The sequence below is a fragment of the Ptychodera flava genome, chromosome 8, assembly GCF_041260155.1.
Source record: "Ptychodera flava strain L36383 chromosome 8, AS_Pfla_20210202, whole genome shotgun sequence".
Classification (NCBI taxonomy): Eukaryota; Metazoa; Hemichordata; class Enteropneusta; family Ptychoderidae; genus Ptychodera; species Ptychodera flava.
The window spans coordinates 41,174,824-41,192,941 of NC_091935.1; the positions used below are offsets into that span (position 1 = coordinate 41,174,824).

Here is an 18,118-nt window from a genome sequence, read left to right on the forward strand (position 1 = left end):
GGTGTGTGTTACCGGCGGTCGTTACACGGCCTCCCACCACGGAGGCCATGTAACGCCGGTAACACACAGCCCTGCCATGCAGTTGTTGGTGGTTATGACAATGACATGATACAGCAGCAGCAGACTACAATATGCGAGTACGGTGCGTAATTGCTGGATATCCCCCTTATAAGCTAGGTTGTTAATAACTAGGTTAGCCGCATGAATAGCCAGCTTTCCGCTCTTTTAGGCTATTCAAGTTATTCTGAATTTCCACAGGACGTTGTATAGCCACCTGGAAGTAGTTATTGGCTATAAAGCAGTGGTGACTTCTGGTTCTGGCTAGTCAGCTATTCAAGCTACATCACTGATAGTGTGCAGCGTGAATAAGGTTTGAGCTGATTGGTCGATTGGTCAACAGTGTTCAACAGCGTTCAACATAGTTCAACGATGAAGTCTAGATTATTTGTTGATGAGTAAAGATGAGGTTGAAAGTTGTTCAACATTGTTCAACAGCATTCAACAGTGTTCAACATAGTTCAACAATGAAGTCTAGATAATTTGTGGATGAGTAAAGATGAGGTTGAAAGTTGTTTAACATTGTTCAACAGTGTTCAACAGTGTTCACAATAACTTGTTTACAGCTGATGGGCATAGTTATTCAAAAGTACACAGAAAGGGGACAAAATACACTGGCAATTTTCAAACGTGGTTTAATACATTTTCAACAGTGTTTAATTTACTGTAAAGTTGACTGCAATTTTGAAAAAAATTATTCATGTAAATTATATGCAAATACTAATTGGCAATCAGCTCAAACCTTGTTGACGCTGCACATCAGCCACATCATTCAGCCGGTTTAGCTGTTGTCTGCCGTTTTCAGCCAGCTAACCAGTGGTGACTTCTGAGAAGGGCTGCCAGTCAGCTATTCAAGCTGACACTAATTCTAGTTCAAGTGGGACTGTGTCCAAATGTACCCAAGCCTCACTAATAGTAAATACTAATAGATAATAAATGTATGTGTATGGCACAGCACAGTTTTATGACTCATGACACATACTGTAGATGAACTTTTACTGGAGGACTGTAATTTTCCACATAACAGTGACAAAACTGTTTTCTTCCAGAGGCCATTGTCGTATGTTTGGATTCTACTAGTACAGATATCAAAAATGCACTGACCAACGTGTACGACATAAAACTAACTTTAGATATTGTTGGTATACCAAATGATGAAGACTGGGGCACGGCAGATTCACTCCGACACATAAAGGATAAGATCAAGGTATGTGATATTCAGGTCTATCCGTCTTCAATTTCCATTACTTTGAAGAAGTCTAAAGTATTCTTTCAAGGAGCTACACAGTTTGAGTAGCTAAGTATACAATTATTAGGATTGACACCTATATCATGTGTTTCATTGTTGGCAGGTACATGTACTATAAATATAATATAGTGCAAGAGTTAGGTTAAATACCTTAATGATGAGTCATCGTCATTGATTGACATACTCAAATGATACTTATTTGTACACTTTGAATATATGGCATCAAGCATTGAAATATAAAGTGTTGATGCTATTATTAAAGTATGTATGTCTGGGTATATCATGTACAGTGTGAGTGTGTCTGTGTACAGAAAACAATGCATATATTACTGTTAGTTCATAAATGTCTATCTCAAATTTTCAATTACAGAGTTGTGTTGGTACCTTACATATCCTAAGAAAGATTCTGACAATGATTGTTTGTCAATCATAGAACCAAATATTAAATATGGGAGTTAATTAAGATTTAAATATTAATATTGTCATATATGCATTTTAGATGTCAGTAAATATGGGCTTCACAGCTCCTCAGTAGTGTAGCATGCATGTTTTGATATTCATGGTGATCAGTTTTCTCTGTTGACTTTTTCAAAATGCTAAGCTATCAATAACAGGAAAAAATGCTAAGTACAGGAAGATGCACCAGGACTGACCCAAAAGATATTGCTAATAGTTGTTTTAAAATAGTTATTGCAACAGTTTTACTTATTTTCAATATAAGCACACTGATCACACCAAAATGAGATGCTGAGATATCATAAAATCTGAATGGTGTTTTCTGTTTAATTTCAGAGTGATATAATTGTATTAAGTTGTGATCTGATAACAGATATTCCATTGCATCGCATAGCAGATGTTCATAGAACCTATGATGCGGCAGTAACTATGTTATTAGCTAACTTACCTGATCAATCAGCTGAACAAACAACAGTACCTGGTGTCAAATCCAAAAAGAAACAAGGTGAGAGAGTTCAATACATTTGTTTAATTTTTGCATCCATCAGAACAAGATTTTGGCAAATTATGAATGCAATAAGTATATAAATTAACAAAATAGAGCATTACAGTATAGTCACTGTACAAAGCTTGTTATAGTCTATGGGACAAATTTGCTGCTCTTTCAGAATATTTTCATTGTCGATTTTTCACATTGTGAAGTGAGTCTTAGTTACTAAGGACTAAGTCCAGCAGAACAAACAACAGTACAGCTACAGGGAGACTAACCAGGGCTCGAAATTAGCGGTAGTCCCGCGTCCACAGACTACCAACTTTTCCCTGGGACTACCAAAGTCCATGAAATGGTAGCCCCCATGGACTACCAAAGCCTGGGACATGAAATTCAGTCAGTACTCAGCGTGCCATGTCCAGTCTTTCACTTTTTGATGAGCTAAATGCAGTCAAACTCAGCTGGACACAGTAAGGCCAGACCATGACTTTGTTTTGCCACAGTCCCTCCACACACCAGTTGGTAAACGTCTATTGTTTTAACGTGTGAAGTACTGGATTAGGAATTGTATGCACATTATTGTTTGGCACCCGTATTTCATACCCATTTTTGTCACATTATTCTTTCTAACATTTGTTACCCAGAACCACTGATATTTACTCTAATATGTGAAGCCTGCGTCAACCATTTCAAAAAATGAACAATCCATTAGGTTTTGGAGAAATCGGTCATTTGGTTTTGTTGTTTTGATTTCCGTTAAACAAAATTGCGGTTATGGTAGCTAGCTTGCCTGCATTCTAAATGCGTGATCCAAGTCTAAATTGTGCCTGATAATAAACTTTTACGACAGGTTATCACATGAAATATGGTGTTTATTTTGGTGTAGGGGTGGATAGTATTCAAACCGAAATGAAGCTCTACAATTACAAACACAGACATCTTATCAAACCGTAAAGCGCATTGTAACAATAGGGACCCAGGCGTTTCCCAACCGGTGTGTGGAGGGACTGTGGTTTTGCTAGTTACAAAAACGAACTTGCAATGAAACTTTGCAACAGAGTTTCAATATCTCAACTGAATTACTTGGATGACAGGCACAGAAAATGATGGCCAATGAAAACGTATTTTCATTGCATTTTGATCAAAATGTATCAATCACACACTCCTCCCTACTACAGAAAGCCCATGGTCTGTTTTAGCCCTGCTTAGAAGGTGGTGGTCATTGCCATGACGACTATCAAAATTGGCATGCAACTCTTTGAATGAAACGGGTTGTCAAATACAATGATAGGTCACCAAACTTTTTAGTGTCACTGTCATCAATTATACCAGTTTCCTTTGGGTAATACAGGTGTGCAAGTATTCACATCAAATGACTAATAAATTCACTTCATGGGCAGAATCTTGAAAAATAGCTTTTTCCTCTCTTGTTAAAGGGGAAGTTCACCAAGGATGATTTTTACATATGTGGTAGCTCTGTGGTCATTTACCCAGGAAAAACTATTTTCACCATTTATAACTCGCAGGATTTTTTACAAAAAACGATAAAATAGTACAGGAAGTTGCCCATGTAATTTGAATCATGGGAAAAAAGCTCCAAACTTGGAGCTTGCATAATGTGATAAGGAAGGGACCATCTCCAGACGGCCATGGCCCCCACATTGTCCACTCACAGTAACACAGTAGTAAACAGCAACACAAAATCTGACAGTGGAAAGTTTATAATAAGCGATTCATTGCTTATGCAAGGATACTCAGTATAAACAAAAATTATGTAAAAACGCATAGCCTGGTTTAAGCATGGGTGAGTGGACAATGCCATACCCATGGGAAAATGGTCCCTTCCATATCACATTATGCAAGCTCCAAGCTTGGCGCTTTTTCCCATGATTCAAATTACATGGGCAACTTCCTGTACTATTTCTATCGTTTTTTGTAAAAAATCTTGCAAGTTATAAATGGCCAAAATAGCTTTTCCAGGGTAAGTGACCACAAAGCTAGCACATATGTAAAAATCATCCTTGGTGAACTTCCCCTTTAATGAAAAAGATCCCTAAACTAAAATATGCATAGGCTACCAGCCATTGTCACTGGTCTACCAACTGCAGAAAATGGTAGGCTAAGCCCAAATGGACTACCAGGGAAATAAGTTAATTTCGAGCCCTGTACGGTTTTGGTCTTATCCATGCAAGTGTAAGGCTGTCCATCCACAAACTGTCTTTTGAAGCTGCATGGACCTATTTCTTTCAAAGTTGGCACAAGGACATACTGTACATGTACATAATGTCATACATAAGCACATTGATTTGCTTTATGATACAATTCAACATGGCCACCGAATGGCCATTGTATTTCAATGGGTTTTTCATGTCTATAACTATAACTCAGATATGCCTGGAGAGATTGTACAATGACATCACCCTGTGTCCTACAGATGGAGTTTGATTTATGTCATGATATGATCTTATATGTAGCTGTACTGCCAGTGGTTTTTTGCCTATGTGTACCAGTAGCAAACCAGGAGGTCAGTGTCCTCATTCAGTTTAGGATAACACACCATGACTTTACACATTCTAATAGGTACATCATGTTGACTTAAATCGGGGTTAATCCATTTACACCATGAAATGTGGGGACTGTGTCATTGACAATGACTTGTAATTTCACTTGTGCATGTATGGCTGTAATTCATCTGAACTAAACTAACTATGTATAAATTTTTAGCTTTATTTTGTATCATGAACCAGAAAATGATGTCAACAATCAGATATCTGTAAATTATTACATCTGCATACATGATGTGGATAAAGTCTAATTGAGCATATTACTTTCAGATTTTCTTCAAAAAACTGCTGTTTCAGAACCTGTTTTATTTTGTAACTCCATAAATCTGACTTTGTATGACATTACACTTAACGTGAATTGATTAAAAGTAGCAACCTATGTAAAAGTGCTAACTGAAGTGTTACTACAGAGCATTTTCTGAAACATTGACGATATATGCACAACTGAGATTTTATCAACTTAATAATTTTCATATGGCAACTCAAATATGGCCGCCACAAGTATACGCTTGTTAATTGCCCAAATTCAATCGATGAAATCCATTACCAAGGATTGAAATGGTGACATTTTCAAGGACAATATGGCTTAATAACAGAAATTCAAAACATCTCCACGAAGAATGGATGAAATTTCTTTGGTAAACAAAGTGTAAAAAGATACAGCTAATGGGGCTTTAAATTGATCCAATTTCAACAATATTACTGTTTGCCACACCCTGACTTTACTATGTAACTTTGATGATCTTGTATGCTCTTCTAGAAATGCTTTGCTTTTCTATTCAGAGAGTTTGCCATCATGATGAAAAATAAGATATCATTGATATGAGTGAAAGGCATGGTTCAGGCGTCAGATTGTCTTGCCATGAAATTTACCTACTAGATTACAACTTCAATGGAAAACAAAAGGCTATCACACCTTCATAATCCTCTTACAGTCTAGAACAAACTCGATCCCTGGGATCGAGTCCCCTACCTTGAAAAGTGCATCAGCTATGATCCGTAATTATGAAAATGTAGACTTAAAGGCATTCGTTGGCACCAGATTGTCTCATCAGAAAATTTACCCACCAGATTACAATTTCAATGGAAAACAAAAGGCTATCACACCTCCAAAATCCTCTTACAGACTAGAACAAAGGCGATCCCTGGGATCGCGAGTAATGGCTTTAAGTATCAAACCTTGTGACAAACAGCACAAAAATGCAGTCTAGATCCTACACTGTGTTTGATATTTGAGTTTAATTCAGAAACTGGACTATTTGAATTTCAAACGTTTCACTTTTATATGTTAAACTAAATTCCACAATTTAATATTAACTTCACTGGCAGTCATGCTAACAGTGTCAGTGTCCAAGAACAAGAGCTCTAATGACGGATGAATGTTGTGTGTTACACAGTACAGAAAGACATCGTCGGTTTGGATGATAAATCAGAAAAGGGAAGACGTGTAGTGATGTTAGAATCTGAAGCAGATGTTGAAGAAACTATTACTGTAAAAGTATCTCTTCTAAAAAAGTAAGTTTTGACTTCAGATAAATCCTCTGTTTACCAAGTAGAATTTTTTAAAGATTTAATTACTGTTCATGGCATCTCAAATATATCACAAATTCATGTTCAAAAGAGCTGAGTGGCAATTATACTTTGAAATTTCAAAATTACACACCTGAAGCCCAACTTTTCATTCAGTTATTCATGGTCCCTCCACAAAAGGACCGTGAGTTATCTAATGAATTACATTCAATTGCATCATCCATGAATTATAACAAGGTTCATTCTGTAAATAGATATCCCAGGATAAACATGAAAACAACATTCCTTGATGCACATCTTTATATTATGAAAAAATGGATTGTTGATTTTGTAGCTGAACATAGGTAAGTGCTATTGTAAATAGATAAGTCAATATACTTCAGAGAAACACGCTTTACTTTTACTCTGTAAGATCCATTTGATTTTCTTAACCCTTTACCTGCCAGACAGTATCACTTCCCCATCTGCCAAGTCAGTAAAAAGCGTTATTGAGCCAAAATCATATGTATTTTCACCCACTTGGCTTGGTATGTTATAGCAAATTTAGTCTGTAAAACATGTTAACAGTATCTCTGTTTTCAGACACCTTCAAATCTCCAAGTCTTTGTTAAAATGCACCATATGGGACATGTTTTGCTTCGATCACTAGTTTTAACCAACTTGATCTGATGGTGAAATATGAACTTGGTACGAAAAAGGTTAAGAAAATTTTGTTTTCATCACTTTTTGTCATGTCTGATTATACAGCAAATTTTTAACTTGGCAGCAATTTTCTTTTGTAAATTATGAATTGGTCATATTCACAGTATTTATCCAGTTTATTCACATGATCATTATACATGGCCTGCCTATTGCCAAGACTGTTATGCACCCAGATTTGTTTCAAAAGTTGGTCAACATAGGTTTCATTTCCAAAGCACCAAAGTGTTGAATTTCTTTAATGATTTGATTTCTCATTTGAACTGAAACTTAATTGCATCACCTTAGTTACCTATGTGTATATCTGCAAACAGGGCAAGAGAGTTTTGATGTTTGGTCATCACACCACACAGACTATCACATCACACTACACAGACCTATCACATCATAGTAATAATTTCCATGACATGATTATTTGTAGATCAATGTCATCCATCAAAGGTGAATTACTTCCATATTTAGTAAAGAAACAGTTCCATCAACCAAAGAGAAAAGACAAAAACCAAGTTTCTGATGATTTGATGGAGTCCTCTATCACTGAATTATCACAAGGTAAATCACAATCTGTAATTATGGACAACTGCTATCTTGTATGTACCTTGCTATATAAGTACAATAGACTTACGACTACACATGTAGCCACTGTAGCTGTTTTGGTCAGTCTAAATCCATCATCTGTGTCAAAGTATGTATGTAAGCTGGTTGTGTGATTATACCTTTATTTTTGTATTCATTAACGTAAACAGGTTTTTATGATTATGCCTGATTTTTCATAAATCCATGGCATACAAATTTTATATGTATTGGTAAAATGTTTGTCTTCACTGTCTGGTCTGTTTCTCAAAACTTTGAATGGAGTTCTTTAACTTAGAGTAGAGAAATTTGGCATTAATTGACTAGTCATGGGAGTTGAATGCATTCATGTTTATAACACACCTCATCTGCAGTCTGTGTTCTAATTCGCCAATTGATACACGTGGGAGGCGTTCTTTTTGTACTGATCCACGTAAATGACGTCATCAGGCATCATTTGTTGGAACTGTTGCCTGCCAGGCATCAGTTCAGAAAAATGATGCCTGCTGACGTCAAAAACGACATTGACGCATGCGCGGACCGGAATGTACCGGTAAACTAAGATGTCGTGTGCGGCCGATCGAAAGGATAGTCGAGAAATTTCTTGGTTTATCCTACTTTCTGAAGAAGAACTGAATGCTCTGGTTTCCAATAAGGACTCGAAACGGACAAAAACTATAATCAAAGGTGCATTGAATGTTTTGCAGAAGTATTGCGATCCTGTTGGGAAAAACGTTTTCTTACTGAACCAGTGCAACATATTACATGTGACAAGTTTTGTGTATTGTACGTTCTTATGCATGACTGTGGGTGAGGTGTGTTATAAAACACATATTGACTGGCCATGTGGGCAACAGCATACGCCTGTAACCCCTCGGGCCTGTGAGTCACCCCAAAAACGGACTGTTTCCCTCGGCCGAAATGTACTGTATATACTGTGTGCATGTGTATGGTCAACATCATTGAAGATCATCAAGGAAGTAGTCTGAGGCAAAGTATGGCTGATGTTATGTCATGAAAGATATTATAGTGAATCCCAAATGAGATACATCTACGGTAATGTTATCGATTAGGACTGTGAAGGATTTAAACATGTATAGATAAGAAAGTTATGGGATGAAGGCTTTCAAACCAAAGTGCATAATCGATATTCACTTTCAAATCTCTGTCATTTTAGAAAATACATAAAATTTGCAGACCTGTCACTGCTTGGTACTTATTCAGAATCTTGGTGCAGTTTGCTCCAGTAAACTTGAACTACAACTTTGTTTTGCAAGGTGGTGCAGTATTAGGATGCCTGTTCCAGATTGAAAAGCATTTCCTTCTGTTATGCTGATATCAACAGTTTAAAAAATTGAATAAATATTTGTAATTGGTGTCAGCATTGTGTTGACAGGTGATGATGCTTTGTTGTTATGTTTTTCATACTACCATAAAATATATTTTTTTGTATCTTGGCTAGACTAGCCCACAAGTCATGTAGCATTTTGTACTAGTAACTGGTTTGATCAACTAATCAATAAGATTAACATGACAGTTTGTTGAAGTTTATTCCTTCAATTTACTTTGCTGTGATATAAATAAGCCTTCAGACTTGTAGAAGTTTAAATGACCATTAAATGACACATGTACTGTTCACAAAGTTCTGTTATAGCACATTTTATTTAGTCTATGATGTTAATATTTATGTTTTGCTTTATTCCAAAGACATATACAGTTTTGCTGAAGAAGATAAAATGACACAATGGGTTCTGTTTTACTTTATTCCAAAGACATATACAGTTTTGCTGAAGAAGATAAAATGACACAATGGGTTCGTCAAATGTCCACATGGAATGACCATACTGGAGATATGGCAGAATGTTACCATAGCAATGTGATTCGTTGTTATGCACATGTTGTAGAAGATGGTTTCTGTATCCGAGCAAATACTCTAGCAGCGTATGTTGATGCAAATAGGAATGTAAGTATCATAGAATTTTCAATGATTACTAGTATATGTTAAACAAGACCTACTGACACCACCCCTATGAATTCTGTAAAATCATGAACTCATTGCTTTAAATAGTAAAACTTAGCAGTTCATGTGAAAAAGCACATTTCAATGGAATTCATTTTATTCCATTGGATTTTGAAGGAAGATATTTTAATTATATTGTTCTAAGTGTTTACATGTAATTCACACTTTGCAAGCCTTATTTTCCATGGACACAAGTTTTCTGCTCTCTGTCTAAAGAATGATACGTTTTAGCTTACAGTTGCCATATATTAAGGTAGCGGTAAAGGCTATTTTTGCACCAATTCTTTTCTCAGAGTTAATGTCAAGTTTCAAGTGTTAGAATCAAGATATTTAGTTCAAATTTTCAGGATAACTCCCTTAGTTAACACTTTCTCCAAAGAATATAAAAATTGTATGTTTGTAGCCATGATTTTGAAATATGACACCAATCAATATTAAAATTTAATTTTTCATATTTTTTTACATCTTTGAATTTAATAATAAATTAATATTACCAAATTAGTTATAAATATGTTGACACTATTAATTGTAAGATTTGTACGGCAGGATTTGTAAATAAAATTTGTTTTTATGATTTTACATGGGTTTACATATCAAAAAATTATTAAAAATTCTTTCAAATTTCAAAATGTGATTTTTCAAAAAGTACTTCAAATACAGGAAAATTGTGCTGTACAAATCTTATCTGTAACCTTGTTAATAGGCTGTAAAAATTCCATGTCCATATCTCATTTCAAAGGTTGGATTTAATTGGTATAAAATTATGTAGGAAAACTGTTATTCTGTCAAAATTGTTGAAAACAAGCCATATTTGCACCCCTCTTTGAAGTCAAAGAGCAGTCTTTTTGGTTAATCTCACTTTTGACACCTCTTTGACACTCAAAGAATCTAAAAATGCATTTATAATAGCAGTCACGCATTCTGAATGCAAGCACTGCCTTGTCAAACTTTCCTAAAAAACAGTAAAAAATGACTTTCCCTTTTCAAACATTTTTTTAAAAGCTAGGGGACCTCTACCATAGTTAATACACTAAGGACTCCCCAACTTCCTCTTATTTGGTCAGTTTTTCAGAAGTTTCAATGGGCTATAACTCTGCAACGCTTATGACCCAAATGTCTAGTTTTTTTTATTCCACAGAGAATGTTGACTTCTTTCATGTTTTAATAGTTTTATTGAAGTTTATAACTGACGCTCTAGCCTTTACCGCTACCATATATTAATATTGCAAAAGAAGCTGTCCAGTGTATGTACATGTATGTATGTCTGTACGTATGTCTTTCTGTCTTTCCACTGAGTTTTCTCAAAAACAGTGGCACATAGCTTGAAATTTGGTGTGTACATGTATGTTCAATCAAAGATTTTAATGTCATGGCCAACTCCAGAAATATGCAAATAACGTCAATAAATGCAAGAATAATAAAAGATTAAACTGCCAAAATGTATTTGAGATACCAAAACTATCAAACGTAGACCTTTATCATTTTGAAAAATTACTTGGTTACAGATCTTAGTTCAGTCAAGTTGATCACATGATACTTATGCAAATGAGAAAAATAAATGTAAATATTGGTTGAAAATCTTAAACTTAGAAACTATTTGCCCTGGTTTAGAGTAATTATAATAAAACTTTTCAATACACCAATAAACTTTAGCTACCGGTATGTACCAGGGTGTTGAAACTACACATAAGTACCGGTACACATGGGCCAGGTGACTGTTCAATATTATACATCAACACAAATTACATAGTATCAGAAAATACACATATATTTTATATAAAGTGAAATATAATATACTTTTCCTTGGGTTTGATGTGTTTCTTCTTTTCATTACAATGTATTTTATATAAGGACTTCCCATCTTAAAGATTTACATGATACTTAGAATGCCTACATCACTTATCATAAATGTTAAGGACTTTCATTTTCTTGCATCAAAGAATACTTTGTTTAGTCAATGGTGTGTCAATTTACTTTAGACAGCACAGTGACTGTTATCAACATAGATAATTGCATTATGTGCCACTTTTAAGGTCTATGGCCACTTGTCTGTAACCAAGCTAACACCAGCTCAATGGTGCTTTTTGAAGAAAGTTTATGAACACTACCATAATTCAGGCTAAATATTATGTATACCAAGTCACAACAAAGGTAATAGGGAAAGAACACTCTAGACTATTGTATGTTGGTTTTGATCAGATATCCAACATTATTGCGTTTATAATTAATTTAATCACTAAACAACACAGACAGAGGCCTACAGACAGAGGCCATAGAACCTACACACACTGTCGGTCCATTCAGATTGATTCACACCTGCTAGATCAATCAACTTTGATACATAGCACAGAGACGGAATACTAGGAATCAGTGCATGTTCACCTTGATTTCATTTCAAATATGATTGAATATGGCCATTAGGTGGATGAATTGTTGGAAGCCATTTTAATGCATTTAGAAATCACAGACATCTATGAATGCATTGAAAGTTGGTATGCAGACAATAAAATAACACTGATACATGTATCTATGAATGCATTGAAAGTTGGTATACAGACAATAAAATAACACTGATACAATTGAACCTGCATGGCTGTCAGGTGGCCATATGTCTCAGATGTGTTGTGATATCTGAATTTGCAATAAAAGAGTGGTTTTATCAACAAGCTTATCATTTGGATAATTTGAGATTTATTCATAATTTTTCATTTATTATGTGGCGGTGTACATATTTAACCTAATGTGATTGACAATTATCATATGTTGGTATTTGCTTACTTTTAGATGCCTGGATATTGGGCTTCCAATCCAGATGTAAATCTGATTCATTCAGCTGCCAATGTTAAGAATAAATCACAGGTAGGCCAACTTGTTTTGTAGAGTATGCTATATACCTCCTACTTACCATGGCCAATGTTTAAGCAATAAAGCACACCCAGCGATGGTATACCAAGACATTTTGACCAGTTTAAGACATATAAGCACGAATGATGACAAGTGAATATATGAAGTGAACTGGTCAAAATCAAGTGGTATACCGTCACTGGTGTGCATTATTGCTATTATATCATAACAGTATATTGAAATTCTCGGATGAAACATCAAAAAAGGATTTTTGCACTTGCCGAGAGTTCGCATGTGTGCCAAATGTGGTATATCGCTAATATTCCACGGTTCTTTTAACATCTAGACCGATCAGATCACTGCATTTGTGCCATCAATAGGTATGATACCAAACACATTGTGTAGAGGATCTTGGCAGAATTTTCTGGCACTTATGGTATGAGTAATTCAGAATGGCATTGGAAATTTCCAGCATCCAAGGTACTCAAGGGTTAATTATCACTTGTATTTAGTTACTATTGTTTGAATATTTCACACAATGACAAGTAAAATGGAAGTGCAATGTGTGAGGCTTTATTTCAGATGGGTTTCAAACATCAGTTTATAATAAGGTAGATCTTTTGGAGTTGAATCAGTTCCTGTAGTTATGAATGTTCAACTGTAATGTGAAAGAATAAATCTTATCAATCCTGTCAAATATTTGTATTGATAAGTGTTCTCAGTCATGTCCTTCTGTTGTGAACACAATTGAACAAAGTCTGTTTTTCAATATTTAATGTAACGTGAAGCTGTGCAATTGCAATGCTTGTCTCATTGAATAATCATTTTCAAGACTTCAACATATTATACTTACAACCTGCCCTCATCCTATAGTTTCCCTCATACTTTGATCTTTGGTGCCATTTATAAGAAATTTTAAGGGATACCCTCTCAGCAAGTTTTCATTAAAAGTGAAATACATATATGGAGAAAATAATCAGGTTTTTGTTCTTGTTCCTCAAAATAATGGCACAGTTACTGTGTTTGGCTCCTTAAATCTCCTGTCATTTCAAATATTAATTGATTCACCATTCCAAGTAGTTTCATAATCAGATCATTTTCTGTTTTTCATTAAATAATCAACATACAGAATACTGGCATATTCAGTCATGTATGTTTTGATTATTGTGAAGTCACAAAAGTTGCCAGGAACTTTATCAATATCATATGTTGACTTAATATTAATTTTCTTTGGCTGTACCCAGCCATTGATAAAGTAACTCTTTCCAATATCTCATATTCCATATCATAGAAAATAGATTTTAATTAAATTTCTACTAAGTGCCATGGTTATTGGAAGGGCAAGGAATTTGCAAGACATGTACTGATGAGAATGTACTTAAAAAATGGCCGTGCGCCCTCATTAGTCTAACATGCAATTCCTTTTTATGAATCCACAGTTTTACTTTGTAGGACTTATGACAGAAAAGCTTTCAATCATATCTGAAGTAACATGTTATACAAAAGAAAATGTGAAAATTCCTCAAGTCAGAACAAATTTATGTTGTCAAAGGTTTACAATATAGTGTTTTGATTTGTCACTTTGATAGGCTCCAATTTTGTTAAATGACAATGGGAGCTTATCTGATAGGTGGAAAAAAGCCAGTGTCTATATATCTGTTTATATGTACGTAAGATAAATGTATATATACATATGTATGTATGTATGTATGTGTGTATGTCTGGCTGTCCTTCCACTGCAGTCAAAAACAGCTGCTCATATCATTTTGATGTTCAGTATGGAGATGCATCATGGATTGGAGCATACCATTCAAATAAAAATGCAATTTCTCAAAATGTAAAAATGGTGAAAAGTCTAGAACTAAAACTTCAGTTCAGATCCTCAGATTTTTAGTTGTAGTTACCGTAGGTAGGTTTATGGAAATCTTGATTGTTTCATAGCAACATTTTCATTTTCATATTTTTTGTGAATTTTTCCTATTTTTCCATTTTTGTAAAATAGTATATTCTCAGAAGTTGTTCACCACATTAATTTGAAATTTAGTTTGCAAATCCCTACAGATTTTCTCTTGCCGATATGTATATTCAAATCATAATGAAATGAGCATTCTTTAAATTTTGACAATATGCTACAATGAAATTTAGTACAAAGGTTCCCTTGGAATTACCATTTAAGAATTTGTTCAGATTACGTTGAATTTTTCCTTTTAGTTAGTTTTTTCACTTCTGCCATCTTAGGTCAAAAAATTTCCCAGAAACATGTTCACCATATTGTGTTGAAATTTGATTTGCTGGTTCTTGCAGAAATCAGTTGCTCTATTGCTTTGAAATTTTATGTCTTGCCAAAATGAACACACCACCTATTCATAGAATCTACAGTGTACCGGTATGTACTAATAATCACCCCTTGAAATTTCTTCATATCTATTATAATTAATTGTATCTTTCCTTTGTTGTTCCAGTGAAATTTACCAATGAGAGATTAGGTTATTAGTCCCCAAGGACACCGTCCGGGGGGACTTATAGGTTTGGTCGTGTCCGTGCGTGTGTGCGTCCGTGCGTGCATCCGTGCGTGTGTCCGTCCGTGCGTGTGTCCGTCCGTTCACGCAGATATCTCAGAGATGCAAGGAGCGATTTCATTCAAACTTGGTACAATAATTACTTCATATGTCATACAGATGCACGTCGATTTGTTTTGTGATACGATCCAATATGGCTGCCAGACGGCCATTTTCTAACGATTTTTTCATGTACAGAGCCATAACTCAGACATGTTTCAACCGATTTTATTCAAAGTTGGTACAAGGACATTGACCAATGTCATAGATATGCACGTCAATTTGTTTTGTGATACAATCCAATATGGCCGCCAGGCGGCCATTTTCTAATGATTTTTTCATGTACAGAGCCATAACTCACACATGTTTCAACCGATTTTATTCAAAGTTGGTACAAGGACATTGACCAATGTCATAGATATGCACGTCAATTTGTTTTGTGATACAATCCAATATGGCCGCCAGGCGGCCATTTTCTAACGATTTTTTCATGTACAGAGCCATAACTCACACATGTTTCAACCGATTTTATTCAAAGTTGGTACAAGGACATTGACCTATTTCATACATATGCTTGTCAATTTGTTTCATGTCATGTAGCAGTAACATGTCAATTATTGAAGTTTCGTAAATAGGCTGATATGTCAAGAAATACTGCATCAAATTCATGAAACTTTGTACAGATGTTAAGCTCACATTGCTTTAACATTGGAAAAGACATTTATCAGTGTCATTTTAATTAATTTGTAATTGCATAAGTAATGAACTTTCCTAATTAGGGTGATATAGCCACAAATTAATACAACGTCAAATGTGATGAAACTTGATACAGATGTTGATCTCATTGTGTTGTAAATACTGCATCAAACTTTATGAAATATGGTACAAGTGATAATCTGTTAAGTGTTAGGATTGTATGCAAAAATGTTTTGCAACATCCTGTTGATTAATTCCTAGTTGACTCATTTTATGAACTTTAGGATGATGGCCTTCTTTGGTTTTATGTTTTCATCACCATGGAACTCATTCTTGGCCATTGAGCGCCATCTGTATCAAAGTATTTTTATCACAGACCTAATTAATGAAGAGGACTCTATCCTCTCTGAGGACATGTAATCAAAGTACCCATTAACAAGTGGGGACTGTGTCATCAACGATGACTTGTTCAATTTTGTTTAGGTTGAAACAAAACATTATACTTTTGAGAATATTTTGTGAAGAAGTACTTTGTCCATAACATTTATTTTTTGAAATTCGATTCTTCATTTGACAACGGAATAGTCAAAATAACAGCCAAACAAATAAAGCTTACAAAAGCATATATACTTTATCAAGAAGATTTTACACTGAAAGCCAGCTGAGAATGAATAATGAAATTAATGTAAATGTTATCACATTTGTGTAATTGTTTAAAGTCTTTTCAAACTACTATAGGATCAGTACTTGCAGTTCAGTTGAAGCAAACAACAAATAGATGGTACATGGTGTTTCATAGTAGGATTCCACTGTAATCATTCAGATATAGCAATAAAACCAGTCAGCCAGTAGGAACTGGTTTGTGTGTTTCCATGGTTTTCTTAAAGAAAAAGAAACTACCTGTAATTGGTTCTAAATATTTGACCATAGGTAAAATAATTTGGTCACTTTTCAACTTTAATTAAATGTCAAGGCAAAGACAAGAGTACAGCTTGACTCTGACTCAGCTGCTATTTAATGTGATATGATGGGGTGATATAGCAATATATACAATTGCCTGTATCTAAAGTGTACCAGACAGTATACTTGCCTGTGTTTGTGTTATATTATGAGTCAACTACAGTCCTTTGATCAGTTCAACTACTGTGGCAAACTCAGTAACAAGTTCTCAAAGCAATTACACAGCAGCACTGTCTACCACAAATTCCTCATTTGGCGGTAGATGTGTTTGGTACCAGCAATTTGATTGAACCTTAGGCAGTGAAAATCATTTCCGGTACCTCTCATTACGGAAGGGGATGTTCAAATTTTATCACATTAATGATAATGTTAATGTCTGTAATGCTTATTTCTTTTTCTTGAGATTCTTTTTAATATGTCTGCAATGTTTTTTTTAATCTTGAATATCAGAAATATTTGTGCAAATACGTATTAACCGTATTTACATCATACGCATTGACCCCATGAAAAAGTGGTCTCAACCAGAATCAGCTGGCCACACTCCATGCCAGATAGCATTACACAGCAATCATGTACTGAATGAAATAACACACCTTTCATAATTTGTAAAACGATCGAAAAAAACATACACTGCTGAAATGATTGCCTGCTTGACAATATACTGCAAAAGATTATGAAAATACTCAGCACCAGCTGAAAGCCAGTGTGACCGTCAAGGCTGCTGATATGAGGTACAGCAGAGATGAGTTGGGTTGCATTACTGTAAACTTAAAGGAAACTTTAAAATGTAAGTTTTCCATAAACAATACAGTTATCTGTGAAAATTTCAACTTACATGTAATATTATGCGTATTCAATGTGGTTGCCAACTTGACAATTATTGAAAAATACGATGAAAATACAAGGCAGATCTAAGGATATGAGTTTTGGGCAACACTAGTCTGCAACACCAGTCTGGTTACTAAGGATGCAGTCCTATATCACTGTTTGGAATAGTTAGCCAATAGCGATTGTGTCTATTGTTGATTTTTAAGAATTTCCTGCCACTGTAAACATGCAAAGATAACCCACCTTTCTGCCCATTTTAAATACCTTGTAGAGAGGGAGATCATGCAAAAATCTAGCATCAGAGTCCAGTAGGTGGCCAGAGTTTAATATACACATTATGATTGGATAGTATGATGTTTAGAGCTTTGGATATTTGGAACTCGACATGTGTCACTCAACAATTTATTGCCTTGCACTATCATTGGGCCTGAGCTGAGATATTGATAGGCGGTTTGAAAGAACATGTTTTTCAGAATAACCCTTTTGAAATTGAAGGGGATTGCAACATATGTTTTTGTGTTATGGCACAATACTGAATTGGTTGAAAACACATGCAGTTTAATGATTGTACTGGAGATTCAAGTCTATTTCAAC

At 35.0% G+C, this 18,118-nt stretch overlaps 1 protein-coding gene across 2 annotated transcripts in view; it reads left to right on the forward strand.

Annotated features, from left to right (window-relative positions):
• LOC139139370 (translation initiation factor eIF2B subunit gamma-like) overlaps positions 1 to 18,118 on the forward strand; it is a 42,353-nt gene that overhangs the window by 199 nt on the left and 24,036 nt on the right. The window contains exons 1-8 of one of the 2 annotated variants that reach the window (XM_070708270.1): positions 8 to 142; positions 1,107 to 1,264; positions 2,099 to 2,267; positions 6,214 to 6,331; positions 6,601 to 6,690; positions 7,467 to 7,597; positions 9,391 to 9,581; positions 12,423 to 12,497. In XM_070708270.1, the coding sequence (XP_070564371.1) occupies positions 106 to 142; positions 1,107 to 1,264; positions 2,099 to 2,267; positions 6,214 to 6,331; positions 6,601 to 6,690; positions 7,467 to 7,597; positions 9,391 to 9,581; positions 12,423 to 12,497 (969 nt within the window). In that variant the 5' untranslated portion in view covers positions 8 to 105. Of the gene's footprint in view, positions 1 to 7; positions 143 to 1,106; positions 1,265 to 2,098; positions 2,268 to 6,213; positions 6,332 to 6,600; positions 6,691 to 7,466; positions 7,598 to 9,390; positions 9,582 to 12,422; positions 12,498 to 18,118 lie in introns of those variants that run through there. The other variant, XM_070708269.1, reaches the window with a different exon arrangement.